The 15,826-nt window shown below is 33.5% G+C and overlaps 1 protein-coding gene across 1 annotated transcript; it reads right to left on the bottom strand.

Annotated features, from left to right (window-relative positions):
• Positions 1-5,692: 5,692 nt before the first annotated feature.
• On the bottom strand, positions 5,693-8,938 carry LOC107008221 (very-long-chain aldehyde decarbonylase CER1-like). Its single transcript, XM_015207158.2, has 10 exons — positions 8,663-8,938; positions 8,251-8,477; positions 7,739-7,971; positions 7,430-7,649; positions 6,864-7,239; positions 6,681-6,788; positions 6,399-6,599; positions 6,225-6,320; positions 5,962-6,135; positions 5,693-5,875 (listed from the first exon to the last, which is right to left on the bottom strand). The coding sequence occupies exons 1-10, from the start codon at positions 8,720-8,722 to the stop codon at positions 5,693-5,695; spliced, it is 1,878 nt and encodes a 625-aa protein (XP_015062644.1). The 5' UTR covers positions 8,723-8,938.
• Positions 8,939-15,826: the final 6,888 nt, after the last annotated feature.

Raw genomic sequence — 15,826 nt, 5'->3', positions numbered from 1 at the left:
GAAGGGGTGGGGGGGGTAGAGAGGTGGTATAGAGAAAGGGTTGATAGCGAGGGGGGTATCTTAATTAATGTTTAGGTATTGTTAATAATTATTTTCTTAATAAATATATGTATTAAAAAATGTATAAAATAATTAAGGAGAGAAAGTAATTTGGATAATCCTAAATCATATGCAGAATGAACTTTATGACCTGTTGTTATTGAAAAAACAATTCGTATTAGAAACATAATACAACTGTTTAGATCTAAACTGTTTTCTGCTGTTCATTGTAACTAGGTTGTAGGGCCACCAGAAGACGTGCGTTTTTCTTTAAATAAATAAATGTGTGCTCTTGTTGACATAAAAAAGAAAAAGATTTCTTTATGTGCTTTATATATTGTTTACGTTCCTATATTTTATCCTCAATATCATCAAATTATCTTTAAAAAACTATGAAACTTCACCATGTCAATTCCATTTTTATTTACATATAAATAATGAAAATAGAAGAAAGATAAATGTGACAACATAAGGACAAAACGATTAAATATAATGAAGAAGGAATCTGAATCGACACCTTTTTTTTAAAAAAGAGAAGACTTTTAGGCTCAGAGCGAGCCTTGTAAGGCTCATTTTGAGATGAGCCTTACTAATGCCGACTCAATGTTTATAGAAATAAGCATATGTCTTAGGCCATTAATTTTAAAGGGCATTTAAATTTTTATCAAAAATAAAACAGATGTTAATTTTTTATTGAAAAATTAATTATCTATGATAATGTATTTTTTAAAAATTATATCATTTTATTCTTCTTAACCTCAATCAAATAGAAAAAAAAAATCATGAAAACATTGTCTTGTTTTCTTGCATTCTCGAAGCAAACACTCACATTATTATTTCTCAAACCTCTTTGATACTCCATAATAAGTTAGAATAACATCTTGTCAAAAATATAAATCAATGGTAAAAATGTGTTGAATAAGTGAATTGCATGCAAGCTTGTCTAGATTGATTTATTTTTGCTTTTAAATTAAAAAAAAAAGTTTATAAGCAATTTTGCCAACTTAATACATATGAAATAATGTTAATAATTCATATAATAATAGTTGCATTAGTTAAAAGATTTTAGGCCTTTAATTGAATATTTTTTTAGGCCTCCATTTTTGTTGAGCCACTCCTGAACTTTATAGGGCTCATTTTGACAGAGTCTTATACATAGAATTTAACACTGTAATAAATTTATCCAAATATTGCCGTTTGATTTCATACTCAATTTTGTTGTTCTTTTAAAAAAATTACTCAATTTTTTTTTACTTTTAACTCCGAACGCCAATAAAAACACATGACACATTCATACTGCTATTTATTGTTTACAAAATAAAAAAGTTCTTCCATTTTTAAACTACAATTTTTCTATAATTATTTACCATATTTATATTCGAAGTGTTTTCCTCAGCTTGATATGCTAACAACACACACTTGCATTTCTTTTATTCTTTTTTTAGTTGCATCGACACGATAGGAATGACAAATGAGCAAATGCATAATGAGTGAGAATATAAAGCTATGTGGGACAGTGCGGGTATGGGTTGTATAAAAAATTGCAAATAATATTGATTAAGCAGAAATTTGAAGACACTATCTAATTTGTTTTTATATCATTGTATGTTAGTAGATTCAAGTTGAAAAGTAATTTTGGTGCTTTGAATAATAATGTTGGATATTTTTTTTTATTCGTAATACATGTTTGAATATTGATTTTAGAGTTATAATAAAGAATTCATTAGCATATTTTTGTTGAAAAAAAAATAGATTTTAGTTGCAACTTTTGGTTGTCCCTTAAAATCATGTGGTTATTGCAGCGTTTATTCATTGCTAAAATTTAATAAAATTTTTTGTGGTGAAATTCTGAAATTTAATGGTGACTTTTGTTACACTAAATATCTAGTTTCTTATAGTAAATTTTAGTTGGCAATATTTAGGAGGAGAATTCAATCCAACATGACATTATTAAAAAATTAAGTTATTAGTTTTTGAGAATATTTATGGACTCTTGAAATAATAAAAATTGTTATTTTTATTTTAGCATATACCTAAGGATATAAATAATTTGTTTCTCATTTGCATGTCTATGACATAACTTTTGATCATCTTCTTAAATTGTTTTATTTATTATAATACAATAATTCAAGCATACAAGTTGGCGTTTTCCTTTAATATTTTGTTTATGTAAATATTTCTGAAAGAATCTTAAGAGGTGAAAAAAGAAAAGAAAAAGACAAAGGAACAAATCCAAAATCACATCTGTTATCTGTTATCTATTTCAGAAAAATGACATTTGTTGTCCAATATCTGCTAGTCTCCCCCACCCCCAACCCCTTGCGTCCCATTTTTTATTTTTTGTTTATTTTATCATAAGTTATATTACGTATGTTGTAGTTTCTTATAAAAGGTTTAAGTCATCTATATACACTTAAATCGTGTTTTCATAATTTACTTAAATACTCTAACTAATCTTATATCTTTTGAACATTTATTTTATTCAAAACACCACCTATTAAGTAATTTTTGACGATATGATATCAAATATGTATTATACTCTTGAGAAGTGCGTGAAACAAAAAACACATTATTATAAGCCATTCACGTATTGACATGTCAATATTTTAAAAATTGAGCAAAAATCTAGATTAAAAAAAAAAATTAGAAGAAAATCTTTAGTACAGAGTCTTGTTACTCAAAATTCTACACCACCTTAATCTTCCACCTTTCTTCACCAGCCCAATGTTTCTGCCACAAACTTCACCCCTTTCTATATTCTATACTTCGTTTTTGTTTTCTAATATCATTCGCCATCATTAATATTGTCATTATTAATCTTTATCGAAAAACTACCAAATAAACAAATGAAAGTCAAATTAAAAAGATTCAAACAAATTAATATAAAATGAACAATATCATAAAGAGATATTTCCTTAATGTTAAGGGTTTAATTTGGTAATTCTCTTGGGTTTGAATTTTTAATATGTAAATAATTTTGAAATAATTTTTTTGAGGCAAATAACTAGCCGTGCACGATTCAAATGAAACTTCAAATCAAATGAGACAAAGGAGTACTATATGTTAAACAGAGAGAACGAGAGAATTATACGTTAGTATCGTACTTAACTTAAAATTTAGTTTTATACTTTTATTTTATGGAAAAATTGTATATAATAGCAAAGTAATAATCTAAAATAAATGGAGTAGCTAGGGTTTGATTTAGTTGTGCTCCATAGCAAACGTTTGCAAAAAATTGTCAGGCGCCTCTCTCCCAAATATCTCGCTCGCCACTCTCCTCCAATCTATCGCTCGCTTCCTCACTTTTTATACAAACACAAGTGTATAAAAATTGTTTCTAATTGTATAAAGCAGAGAAAATTGTATACATACATATATTTTTGTTCCCCTCTCTCCCCTCTTCCAGATTTCGCTCGCCACTCTCCCAAATCTCGTTCGCCACCCTCGCCTTTTTCACTTATACAAACAGAAGCGAAATGTATAAATTGCGTTTCTGATTGTATAAAGCATGAGAAAATTGTATATATACACATGCAAGTACATACATTTTCGTCCTATACACTTATAATTATACAAATACTCCCCTGCCCAGTTTCTTTTGCCTTTCTCTCTTTCTCGTTTTATACAATTTCAAACTGTATCTAATTTCTTTTTTTTCGTTTTATACAATTCGATTCAATTGTATATTCCTTGTCAAGTCTCTTTTGTCTTTCTCTTTTTCTCATTTTATACAAATTCAAATTGTATATAATCGTTCTATACACTTATAATAATACAATTTGTTTTATACACTTTGTTTTTATACAGTTCTCTGCCCAAGTGTCTTTCTCTTTCTTGTTTTATACATTTCGTTTTATACAATTTGCTTCAACTGTATATGTATAGCGAATTATACAGTTTCTATGTTTGCTATGGAACGCAATTATGCAAACTTTGCTATAATATACAAATATGAATTTTTTATTTGCTATATGTGAAAGTTAACCTTATTTTATTTTGCCTTAAATTTTTCAGTTACTTTATAATATGTGGATGTTTACTTTTGAGCAAAAAAAAAAGTGCATGTATATATGTACATGTAATCTTTTATTTTGGTCGATGGTACATTTTGGTAAGATCTTTTGGGCCTCACGGGCACCCAACTCAAATTCGGCCCGACAAAAAGAAGATAGAAAAGGGTTCAATTACCTTCAAATATCATATATATACATATATATATATATATATGTTATGTGAGTTGAAACCCTAGAATGACAACTGCAGCTAACTAGAGATGAGGAAGTGGAGAAACAACACTTGCTAAAGGAACTTCACCAGTCATCTCTTTTCTTTTGGAGTTTTTTTAGCAAGAGTTGTTTTCCCTCTTCTCAATTCCGTCTCTCTTTCACAGTATCAGTATACTTCCGGCCACCGTTCAATCATCGGTTTTCGATATGCAGAGTTTTGAGTTTTCTGTTTGCTTACTTAAGAGTTATGTGTATATTTTTGGCGGTTGATATTTGTAGATCGAACTTCATTTTTTTTTCAATCTTTTTTGGCGATCTGTTTTGATATTTTTATTAGTATTTCGTTTGTGGATCTAAATGAGACAAATCTTCTCCCAAGCGTAGCAGGCCTGGATCTGATAACTGCTAGACTGCTAGTAGTGAGTGCCTTTGAATCCCCTTTTCTGCTGCATCTTACTTTTGTATGTTTTTAATTAATATTACGAATCTTATGAGATTTTCAAATATATATGAAGTCAAAATTAAATTAATTTGTTCTAGATAATAACATCTATTTAAGATATACATAGACATATATAGCACCGTCGCCTTCCTTGTTTCGCGTATTTAATATCTGAGGTACATGCTAATTATATTAAATTTTTTATTAGCGTTTTTGAAATAACATCATTATTGAGTTGGACCATTTTCAGGCCTTTTCTAAATTAAAAGTACTGACCACGTAACCCTTTCAAATTCTTTTGAAATAAAAATTGTCCTGCTTCTTTATTGTCCAGTTGTATTCATTCATATCATGTTATTTGTGAGCACTGATCAAGATGATTGTTATCACCTCTAGATCGAGCTTTTGACAGAGAAAAAATATAGAAAAAGTGAATTGATTCCTCCACATCACATATTTATTCTTATTTATCTGTTATTTTCTTTACATTCACAATCATCCAACCATAACCAACCAAATGCATGAACATGGTGAGATAGAGTGAAGATCTCAACCAAATGATATCCATTAAACATGCTCTTAAAAGTATAGTAATAACTACTCTTGCGTCCCTTGAATTTGAACAGAAAAAGGCAAATTTTGAACTTTATAGATATATATAACTTGAGTTTGAAATGATTGAAAAGAAAGATTGACTAAATGGAAACTTATAGCTTAAAAGGAACCTCAATGACTTTGCCTGTTGGCATGGGTTTATATCATGAGTGGAAATTAACAGTCAAGAGATAGATAGAAACTCGAATCGAGATCAACAGAAAACTGTTTATTTGTAGAATTACAATAATTATGGAAAATAATATCAGTCAATGGCTTTCCCTAGTCTTATTGATTGTATTTAGCATCCATGCTTCAGATAGGATGACAAACTAGTTAGTCATTACTGACTCAAGATATGATCATGATGAAGACGTAGAATGTAGTGTTTTTAAGCCTCTGCTTCGATAGCAGAAGGCGTTGTCAATGGGCTAAAACCATGTTGAAGGCTTGCTTTCCATACTTTCTGAATATCAAACATCTTGTTACCACATTCATGCTCATTCCAACCTTCCACTGCATGCAAAATCCCGGCTATTCTCCACGCACTCATCACCCTTCTTGGTAGCCAGTTCTGGAATTATAACAAAATTAGTCCTGAATGTCCTAAGGACTTATCTAATGTACCATACACAGATACTCAAATGATTTCTTTCTAACCTCACAAGAGTCTACATTCTCAAGATGTTTTGGGATATTCATAGCTGGTGTGTTGAAATAGAAGCAATCCTTGCGAACTTTCCTTGGTGGAAATTGTGAGAAAGGAATGAATAATGTTCCTTTTGGTGCTTTCAGTTGTTCATCTTCACTCAATCCGTCCCCTACTAGCCATATCTGCAATATAACACATACACTTTTAATCAAGAAGTGTTCTTTGTTCTTGTTGGGATATATATATGCAGGGGAGGGGGTATGGTTGATACCTTTGATGCATAAGATTTTGAAGGGACCAAATTAGTAGCAACCTCAGGGTTAAGTAATGCTTTTAGTCTCTTGTACTCTTCTCCATCTATCATAACCTGTATAGATAAATTTCAATGAGAAAAGAGACGGAGAAACGAAAATCATTGTGGAGATCAGTATATAGTCAAATATACCTGAGTTCCTCCTTGGCACAAGGTTAGGGCAATGGAGTAAGCAACTTTGGACAAACGGCCTCTAAGTACCACTCGGGAAGTTCCTTTAGGAATGGAGTTTAAGACTACAGCAACAGCTAAACTACTCCCATCCACCACCTTCACTTTCAACTTAGGATGCCTCCTTATGTAAAGCTCACCATTATTATTCACCTGCTTTTCCTGCTACAACATTACATTTGTGTATAATTGTGATTTGAGACATCAATGAGGCATTATTTGAATTTGTATAGTTTTACTTGCCTGATTTAGGAGTCCAAGGCTCAAAACTTTTACGCCTTTCTGATCCGCTTCCATAATTGCTTCCTCAATCAAATTGTTAATAGAATCTCTTTGCCATTGCATAAAGTACTGAGCAAAATAAAAGAACTAGGTCAATTGATCTCTTTAACAATATATAACTCAGAACCAACAATAACTTCTTACTTGTATACTATATTTTGGGATAGCCCAAGTTTGCAGTTTGAGATTGCTGAACAAATTTCTCTCAACAACAAATGTGTGACCATAAATCCAAGTAATAAAAAATGACCATAGCGTGACGGGTGACATTAACCAAAAATACCACTTGGAAGTGTGAGGGTTTGAGGCCAAGGATGCAAACCCAAGTCGAAGATGGTAAATCGATTCTGGGGTTGTTAGATGTGTTAGATGCACCACATCAGGCAATTCAGCTTTCCTCTCAAGTGACTTTTCATACAGTGTATCTGAGGACTTATCCACTGTACTATACAGATAGTCATACATTGGCATAAAAAGTGAATAATTTGATCTAAATTGAGTGTGATGTAGTGAGTGGAACCTGTACCATCAAAGAATTCGTATTAGTGGTAAAGAATAAAACAGATTGTTCACAAGTAAAAAATCTTCAGGATTACTTGTCTGCCTATTCAGTCCAACAACGACAACAACATACTCAATGAAATCCCACAAAGCAGGGTCTAGAAAGGGTATATAAATAAAAATTGAAAAACAGGGTCGAAAAGACTCACGAGGGCGTATATATCAAGTACTTGAGAGGGGGAAAGATAGAGAACATCCACTTTGGAATTAGCTCAAAGTTGCAATGACCCATGAGGTTCATGAAATCAATATAGATGGCATATGCAACAAATGAAGCTATAGAAGCCGTCCCAGTTAATATTGTTGTGACCAACGGAATAAAAAAGAGCGTATAATATGTTACAATCTCAGCAAATGGATGAATAACAGCTGCCAGCCAAAATAAAAGAAAAGCTGTAAGCATTTGCAGATAGTTGATTGATTGTCTAAATGCTACAAAAGATTTGACGACGAGTTACCAGTGTGAGGCTCGGTGACAATGGAGGAGTGATGATGGGAATGATAACGAGAGTATAGAAAATGATGGTGCAGAGCTCTGTGAATCCAGTAATACAGAAATTCTACAGGACCGGTATGGATCAAGGCAGTTATAATGATCCCATCAATCCTCCAAAGAGGCAAGTGATGAGTCTCTGAGAACTTCAGGTATCCAATGTAGAACGCCACTCCATTAAATATAATTTGATCATCCCTACAAGAAAAACGATCCCACTTAAATCAATCATGTCATGTACAATTTATTTTTGCATCTTTTTTTCGTCCCTTGGTTAGGTTCTAATGCTTGCTTGCTTTCTTTCTTTATACGTCTAATATCTCCTCTGTTTTGCCGATATGAGATTTGTCTAAGGGCTTACATACTCCACCCTCTTCATCATTTCACGAAGGAGATTCAAAATATAAAAAAAGTAAAACACAGGAAAAGCTAAGGGAATTTTAAAGCTTTTTGAAAAGGTGGTGGGAGTATACGTACCAGTTTGTTTCTCTGTCAACTTGATCGAATTCAATGCTTCTATCAAGAATACGATTATCACCCTTAGCGGATCTGTAGCGAGACAGGGATATCCACATTTGGTGGTGAACCATTCTCATGACTATATAGAGGAGTATGAATATGTATGAAAAGTCCCTCTGGCTTTCTTCTTTGCTAATGAAGAATGAGTATATGCTATGACCCACAAATGGTGCCAAAACCAAGTACTTCATCCCAACAACAACAACAACAAAAAAAAAGGAAATGTTAAAAGAGTTAAGCAAAAGGTGTTGGATGATGAAGCTATAGTAACTTCATCATCCAACACAAGATCGTTGCTTCGAAAAAAATAGCTAAATGTATTCAGCTTATCAAAATGGAAAAAAATAGTTGGAAATTCAATAAAGAGTACCTTAAAGTTGCCAAGGGATGCCCAAGGCCATTCTGTAAGGATGCCAGGTTTAGTAGCCATTAATCTTTAACTTGTGCTATCTTAAAAGACCCCTGCTACCACTGCCTTTTGTGTGTGTGTATATATAGAGGGAATACATTTTCAATCTTTTGCCAACCTTCTTAAACTATAATCCCTTAGGGATAGTTTGACGTGAAGGATAACGTTAAATATTTTCACTTAATTTGTTGTTTGGCTAGCAAGTTCGAGATAACTTATTTTGGAATTTATAATTAGTATTGGGTAAGTTATCCATTCTCTTGGGTGGTATAGTAATCCGAAATAGCTTGTCCTAGGATAAAATAAGTAAATGATAAAAATATCCCTTTAAACCCCCTTTTATATCACTTTCACATTCATGAAGAGTATTTTTGTAAACAAATGAATTATTCTTCAAATTTATTATTTTATATACAACAAACCAAACACTCAATAAAAAATAATATTAGCATAACTTATTCTATCATAACTAATTTCATCATAACTTATCTCATCATAACTAATCTCATCATAACTTATCTCATCATAGCTAATCTCATCATAACTTATCTCATCGTAGCTAATCTCATCATAACTTATCTCATCATAACTAATCTCATCATATCTTGAATCCAAACTAGTTAACTATGCGAGAACAAATCATCCTGTTTAACTACAAGTATCAATCACCTAAATGACATGATTCAAGTGCCAGTGAAATTAGGAGCTTCCTGAGAAGAGTAAGTTGAATGATGTAAATAGCATGATTCTTCAGCTGATCAATTCAAATAGTTAACTATGCGAGACTAAATCATTCTGTCTAACTACAAGTTATTTCATGTTTTTTTTTCCTTTCTTATTACTCTTCCCATTTCAATTTACATGACATAATAATTTGACTTTAGAACATAATTTAAGTATAAAATAATATTCTTTGTTAATTGCAGTTATAATATTGTGTCTATAAAAACTTGTCATTAAGAGTTATTTGGTTTCAAATATAAAAATGTATCATTATCCTTCGGGGTGGTCTAGTAATTTTCGTTCGAAACTCTCATGTTGAAAGTCTCAAATTCGAAATCTCTTATCAACGAAATTAAGAAATCAATCTTGTCGCAATAGATTTACCTAGAGGGAATTACCTCTGCATGTTAATGAAGCAGAGGAAGTATGAAAGTCCAGATGTTGTAGTCCTAACTTAAATGTGAAACAACATTCGAGTATGTTTTTTGGGACTGAGTGACTAGGGTGGCAAATGGGTGTAAGAAACAGGTTGGAGGTTGTATATGAGTAAATTTTGTGTATCTAGTTTTAGTACATATATCAATTTGAAACCCAAGCAAATTGAGCTTGAGACTTTCGTGTTGGAGGTCTCAAGTTCGAAACCCATTACTAGCGAAAGCAAGAGGTTTGCCTTTTGGATTGAGTTCGTCACATCAGACTTGCATAGTGCGGGCTACCTCTCCTATGTGGTTTGCGAGCTATTGCATAGGAGCAAGGTTTTACCTTGTGCGCATCCAAAGGATAGTGACTGCGAATTTTCCTTGTCATATATATTATTTTTTTTGAAACCCAAGCAAAGTGTGATGTAATGGTAAATTTCCTTAAAAATTGACTGTCTTGATTAGGGTTTAAATTTCATGTTGAACATGTCTTTCATGTAAAGTGCTAAAATAATAAAGTTACATCTAGAAAAATCGAAGGCCCATTCCCGAAGACTAAAAATCAGTTTTCAGTAAATCACATCATTAGTTCTCCCCGCAAGATTCAAGAGCCAAATATTAAATCACGTTTTGGGTTTCTTATAACGGAACTAGCTTTTCGTATCGAATAAATTATATATTATTATTTTTTTGAAATTATGTTTTGTTAGCTTATTTACATATCTATATTTTTATTATTTTTTACCCCCTAAATGAAAATTCTGGATCTATCGAGATCTATCTCTGCTTGCGGTAGAACATTTCTTTCACTGTTAATAATATATAATTCGTGTATAAATCAATATGAACAGCCATAAAATTCTGCGAATATTAACTTTGATCATCTTAAATGTCCTCATTTCCGTGTATTATGTGATTTGTCCTCTTTACGAAGTTGAAATTGAAATTATAATCATTTTTGTAAATAATTAACTTTGATCATCTTAAATTTCATCAATTCTGTTTATTATGTGATTCGTCCTCTTAATATTTATATGAAAGTTGAAGTTGAAATTGAAATTATAATCATTTTCGTAAATAAATGGCAAGTGTGTAGTTTTAAGATAATCTATTTATGTATTTTAGAATATAGTTGAGTAGTCAATAAAATGGTTGAGAACTATGGAGTTTAAGGAGTTATTTGATACGTGTTGATGCTGGAAAGTGTCAGGTATGTGTAGAATTAATGAAGGTGCACGAAAATTCACCTGGAACCCATAATCATTAAAAACAAGTCTATTTATGTTGAAATTCAAAATTTGTTCTTGATTAACACTAAATAACTACTCAATAGTCACTACTCCGTTGATAAACTTCCTAGAATAGTCAACTTTCTTACAAATATTATAGAGAAAAATGCTCTAATCAACACAATGTAAACCACACCCAGCCGTTTATTTCCATTTTACTGCAAGTTGATAATGGGTCGATCCATATGTAAAATGGGTGGGTTAAATAGGGCGGGTACTTAGGGTGGACCAGGCAAAATATGAATTAGAATGGCTATCATCAAAGTGTGACCAAATTAGGGGATGATTAACTAGGAGCTACCTCTACAAATAGATTGTGCTAACTAATTGAGCTATTAATGTGTTAACTAATTGAGATATTAATGTGTGTGACACTCCTAGTATACTAGGTGTCAAAATTAGCTCGTAAAATCATAATCAGATCATATTTAAACAGAATAATTTACTTACTTATTTTATTAACTGGATTCATTTAGATTAGGGAAGTGCAAAAATGGAATCAAGTGACAAATCAAACCAATAAAAGTGTTATTGATTTGTTGTTATTGGGTTAATGATGTTTTGATATTTTTTTTTAAAAAAACTATTGGGTTATCGGTTTGGTATTGATTTTTAATATTAAATTATTGGGTAAACCGATAACCCATTAAGACTAGTAATTTACTACTTTTATTTGTAAATAAATATTATTTATTAATTTCAATATCTTACTAGTTAAGTACTATATTTGTCCTTCCTTTAATTTACACCTCAAAATGATTTCGAATTCACAATTTACATTATACAAAACGTTAAAATCTAAAGTAAAAACTTTATTCTTTTTAATTTCTCTTTGTGTTACACTTGTATCATTCTTTTCATGTTTGTTATTATTGTTTCTATTTTATGAGCATTTGTAAATATACATTATTGTGTTTTCGCATCAAATTTATTAGAAAAGTCATATCTTTGTTTTATAAGTATTTTCTTATTGGCTAAACCGAAAATCAAACCGTTAAGGACCAAAATCGATAAACCAAAAGTCAATAAAAAATATCTTACATGATTTGATTATTGATTTAACATATTTAAAAACTGAAAATTTATAAACCTAATCAATAATACATAAAATCGAATCGAATCAACTGATGCATATCCCTACTTTAAATCCCTTAATTTAAAACTATTTTAAACCTGAATTGATATGCTAACACAAATTAACTGATGAAACTTTTTATCTATAAGACAAAGACCATGTTGGGCTTTGTGGAGGCTTGTGAGCCGGCCCGACCCATTACTGAAACCCTAGGTTAACCATTTGGCTTTCCTATAAATATGATCCTTGTATTTGTAATTCCATAGCAGCACAAGTGAAATAAAAATCCTCCTGTTACAGTCGTGGAGTAGGGAAACCGAACCACGTTAAATTCTTGTGTGTCCCGTTTGTGTTCCGTTTCTCTTTTCTCTAGATTATTTGTGTGTGTTGTGTGTTTAATTCCCAACAATTGGTATCAGAGCGAGGTTTCAACAACATTGTAACACAAACTGTGAGAAATTGTCACCTAGGGTTCTTGTGTGAAGAACTGTGTGCAGGGAGGAGTAGCCGCCGTTACCGTGTGGGTAACCTCAAGCAGCAGCCGGCTAGGAGAACCGCGCAGGGTGCGAACAGCCGTCGTCCGTGTGCTGTCCGTCGCGCCGTTCCAGTGGCCGCCGCGTCGAGGAGCCTCAGATCCAGCCGCGAGCGTCCAGATCGTGAGCATCGTCCAAATCGCCGCCCGCTGTCTGTAGACGCCGTTAAGGGAATTGCCGAAGTCCTTTGAGATGGCAGAAGATGGGAAGTTCCGAATTGAGAAGTTCGATGGTACAGATTTCAGTTGGTGGAAGATGCAGATTGAAGATTTGCTGGTTCAGAAAGATTTGGACGTAGTGTTGGGTGACAAGCAAGGAAAATTGTCTGATGCAGAGTGGGCAGTTTTGGATCGGAAAGCTATGTCAGTTATCCGACTCTCGTTGACCAAGAATGTTGCGTTCAACATTCTTAAGGAGAAGACAGCGAAAGGCATCTTGGAAGCCTTGTCTAACATGTACGAGAAGCCATCTGCAGCAAACAAAATTTTTCTGATTAGAGAGTTGGTGAACACAAAGATGAAGGAAGGCAGTTCAGTTACCGAGCACATCAACTCATTGAATTCGATCTTAGCCAGACTTTTGTCAGTTGGCATTAAGTTCGATGATGAAGTTCAAGCTTTACTACTGTTATCATCATTGCCTGACAGTTGGTCCGGAACGGTTACAGCAGTTGCCAGTTCAGTGGGACCTAATGGATTCACCTTTGAGAAGATTCGTGATCTCGTTCTTGGCGAGGATGTCAGAAGAAGGAGTTCTGGAGAATCATCAGGTGATATGCTAAACGTCGTCAGAGGCAGAGGAAATAACAGAGGTAGTGGGAGCAGGAACCGAAGAAGGAGTCAGTCAAAGGCTCGGGATGGCTCAGGTGTAACATGTTGGAACTGCAAGGAGGTGGGGCATTTCAGGAATCAATGCCAGAAAGACAAACAAGTCAACATTGCAGAAGACAGCGTCAACGAGGATTTGTTTATCTGTTGCGCGGAGAGCAATGTGGATTCCTGGGTCATGGATTCTGGTGCTTCTTTTCACGCTACCCACAGCAGTGAAGCATTGCAGAATCTGGTTATTGGAGACTTTGGAAAGGTAAGGCTTGCAGACGATAGAGCTCTTGATGTTACGGGCATGGGTGACATGGTGCTGAAGACGCCAGTCGGTTTCTGGACCTTGAAGGATGTCAGAGTTGTTCCAAGCTTGACGAAAAGTTTGATTTCTGTTAGGCAGTTGGATGAACAGGGACATCATGTGAAGTTCGGAAATGGGCAGTGGAAGGTCGTGAGGGGCAATCTTGTCATGGCTCGTGGAACAAAAAGAGGATCGTTGTATATTGTCGGATTACCGTCTGAGGGAGTGACCGTCCCAGTTCAGAAGAAAAACAAAGTCCGGTTCACAGAATCTCGTGGGCAGAAGAAGGTTGTCTTTGCAAGAAAGAAACCCAGAGCCACAGGTCAGATTCAGGATGAACGAGCAAGGAAAGGTTCAGGAAGACCAGTCAGAGGCGTTCGTGGCAGTGGGAGCACCGGCCGTGCTTCAGCCAAGGCTCCTAGAAGACAGTGGGTCAAGAGAACCAGTATTCCAGCTGTTGATACGTCTCCAGAAAATATCTTGCTGAGTATGGAGAGTGTTTGTTCTCAGGGAGTTCTAGGATCCGGCAGTTCGTGTCTCAAGTGGGAGCCGGTAGGGACCGAGGACGAGTCAAGGGCAGTTTCAGCCGTGACTGATGTGTTGAAGCTTCGGGGAGCTTCAACGGGCCTTTCAGTTGACTGATGAGAAGGCCGCTGTAGCAGGAGAGAGTTGAAAAAGATTACTAGACATACAAGTGTTCTAAGTGGATGACAGTTGAAATTCTTCAAGCCTCCAAGTGGGAGATTGTTGGGCTTTGTGGAGGCTTGTGAGCCGGCCCGACCCATTACTGAAACCCTAGGTTAACCATTTGGCTTTCCTATAAATATGATCCTTGTATTTGTAATTCCATAGCAGCACAAGTGAAATAAAAATCCTCCTGTTACAGTCGTGGAGTAGGGAAACCGAACCACGTTAAATTCTTGTGTGTCCCGTTTGTGTTCCGTTTCTCTTTTCTCTAGATTATTTGTGTGTGTTGTGTGTTTAATTCCCAACAGACCATTTATTATTTGATATGTTCCCATAGTCATAATAAAAGGAGAAAGTTTTTATTAGATACTCAAACAAATTCTGGATTTAACATTTATATTAAAAATTTCTTAGTACGTAGCTTCTTTCTTAGTTCTCTGCTTAATTAAACATTTTTACATGGATAGATGATTATTGAAACATGGAAATAAAAAATTATCTGATACAATTATATTGAGCTTACTCGTTAAAATGTTATTTTGACTAAATAAAATTTTTTATTTATCGTGTAAATGAGGTGTAGGTTCTGTTATTGCAATTGAGTTTCATTTGGTTAATTTGAGCTTGAGGGATGAACATTTGGCCATTGAATTGAAGAACATAACGGTGATAACCAAAAATGCATAAACATTTTGAAGTTTCTTGATTTCTTCAATGACTTTGATTTAATATACAAAAATATTTGAGTTCACAATCAAATATTTAAATATATATATATATGATTTGAGCAAAAATTATTAAATTCCTATGAAATTTGTACCCGATACAACATTTCACGTAATTCAACAGTAAATTTGATCATTTTTTTGTTAGGAAAAAGGCCACGTATTGACATGCAACACCTAGTGCTATACACTATTAATAGCCAACATATATCTTTTATCCCTATATTTGTTTGTGTAAGAACTTATGAAACGTGACAAAATCAATGTAGAGTGTGTTTAGTACCAAATATTTTTCAATTTTCTCATATTTGGTTGGAATAAAATTTTAGAAAATATTTTTTAAATCAACTAATTTTCCTCAAAATTAAAGAAAATGACTTCCCTTAAAAAATTAAGGAAAACATTTTCCAAAACTCTCCTCAAATGCCCTACCCACCCACCCACCACCGGCCAGACTCCTCAACCCCATCCCCTCCCCAAAAAAATAATTTTGCTTTTTAAAATATTTTTAACTTCAAATTTTTATTTTTAAACTCCTACCCCCTCCCCTCG

This window comes from Solanum pennellii, chromosome 1 (assembly GCF_001406875.1).
Source record: "Solanum pennellii chromosome 1, SPENNV200".
NCBI classification, from domain to species: domain Eukaryota; kingdom Viridiplantae; phylum Streptophyta; class Magnoliopsida; order Solanales; family Solanaceae; genus Solanum; species Solanum pennellii.
This window is presented reverse-complemented; position numbering and strand designations above follow the sequence as displayed.

Bases quoted from the DNA above. Each gene is read 5' to 3' on its own strand.
- LOC107008221 (XM_015207158.2), bottom strand. From the start codon at position 8,722: ATGGCTACTAAACCTGGCATCCTTACAGAATGGCCTTGGGCATCCCTT. The intron at 7,972-8,250 runs GTACGTATACTC...TTTTTCTTGTAG, and splicing joins GTTGACAGAGAAACAAACTG to GGATGATCAAATTATATTTA. The intron at 7,240-7,429 runs GTGAGTCTTTTC...TTGATGGTACAG, and splicing joins TACTTGATATATACGCCCTC to GTTCCACTCACTACATCACA.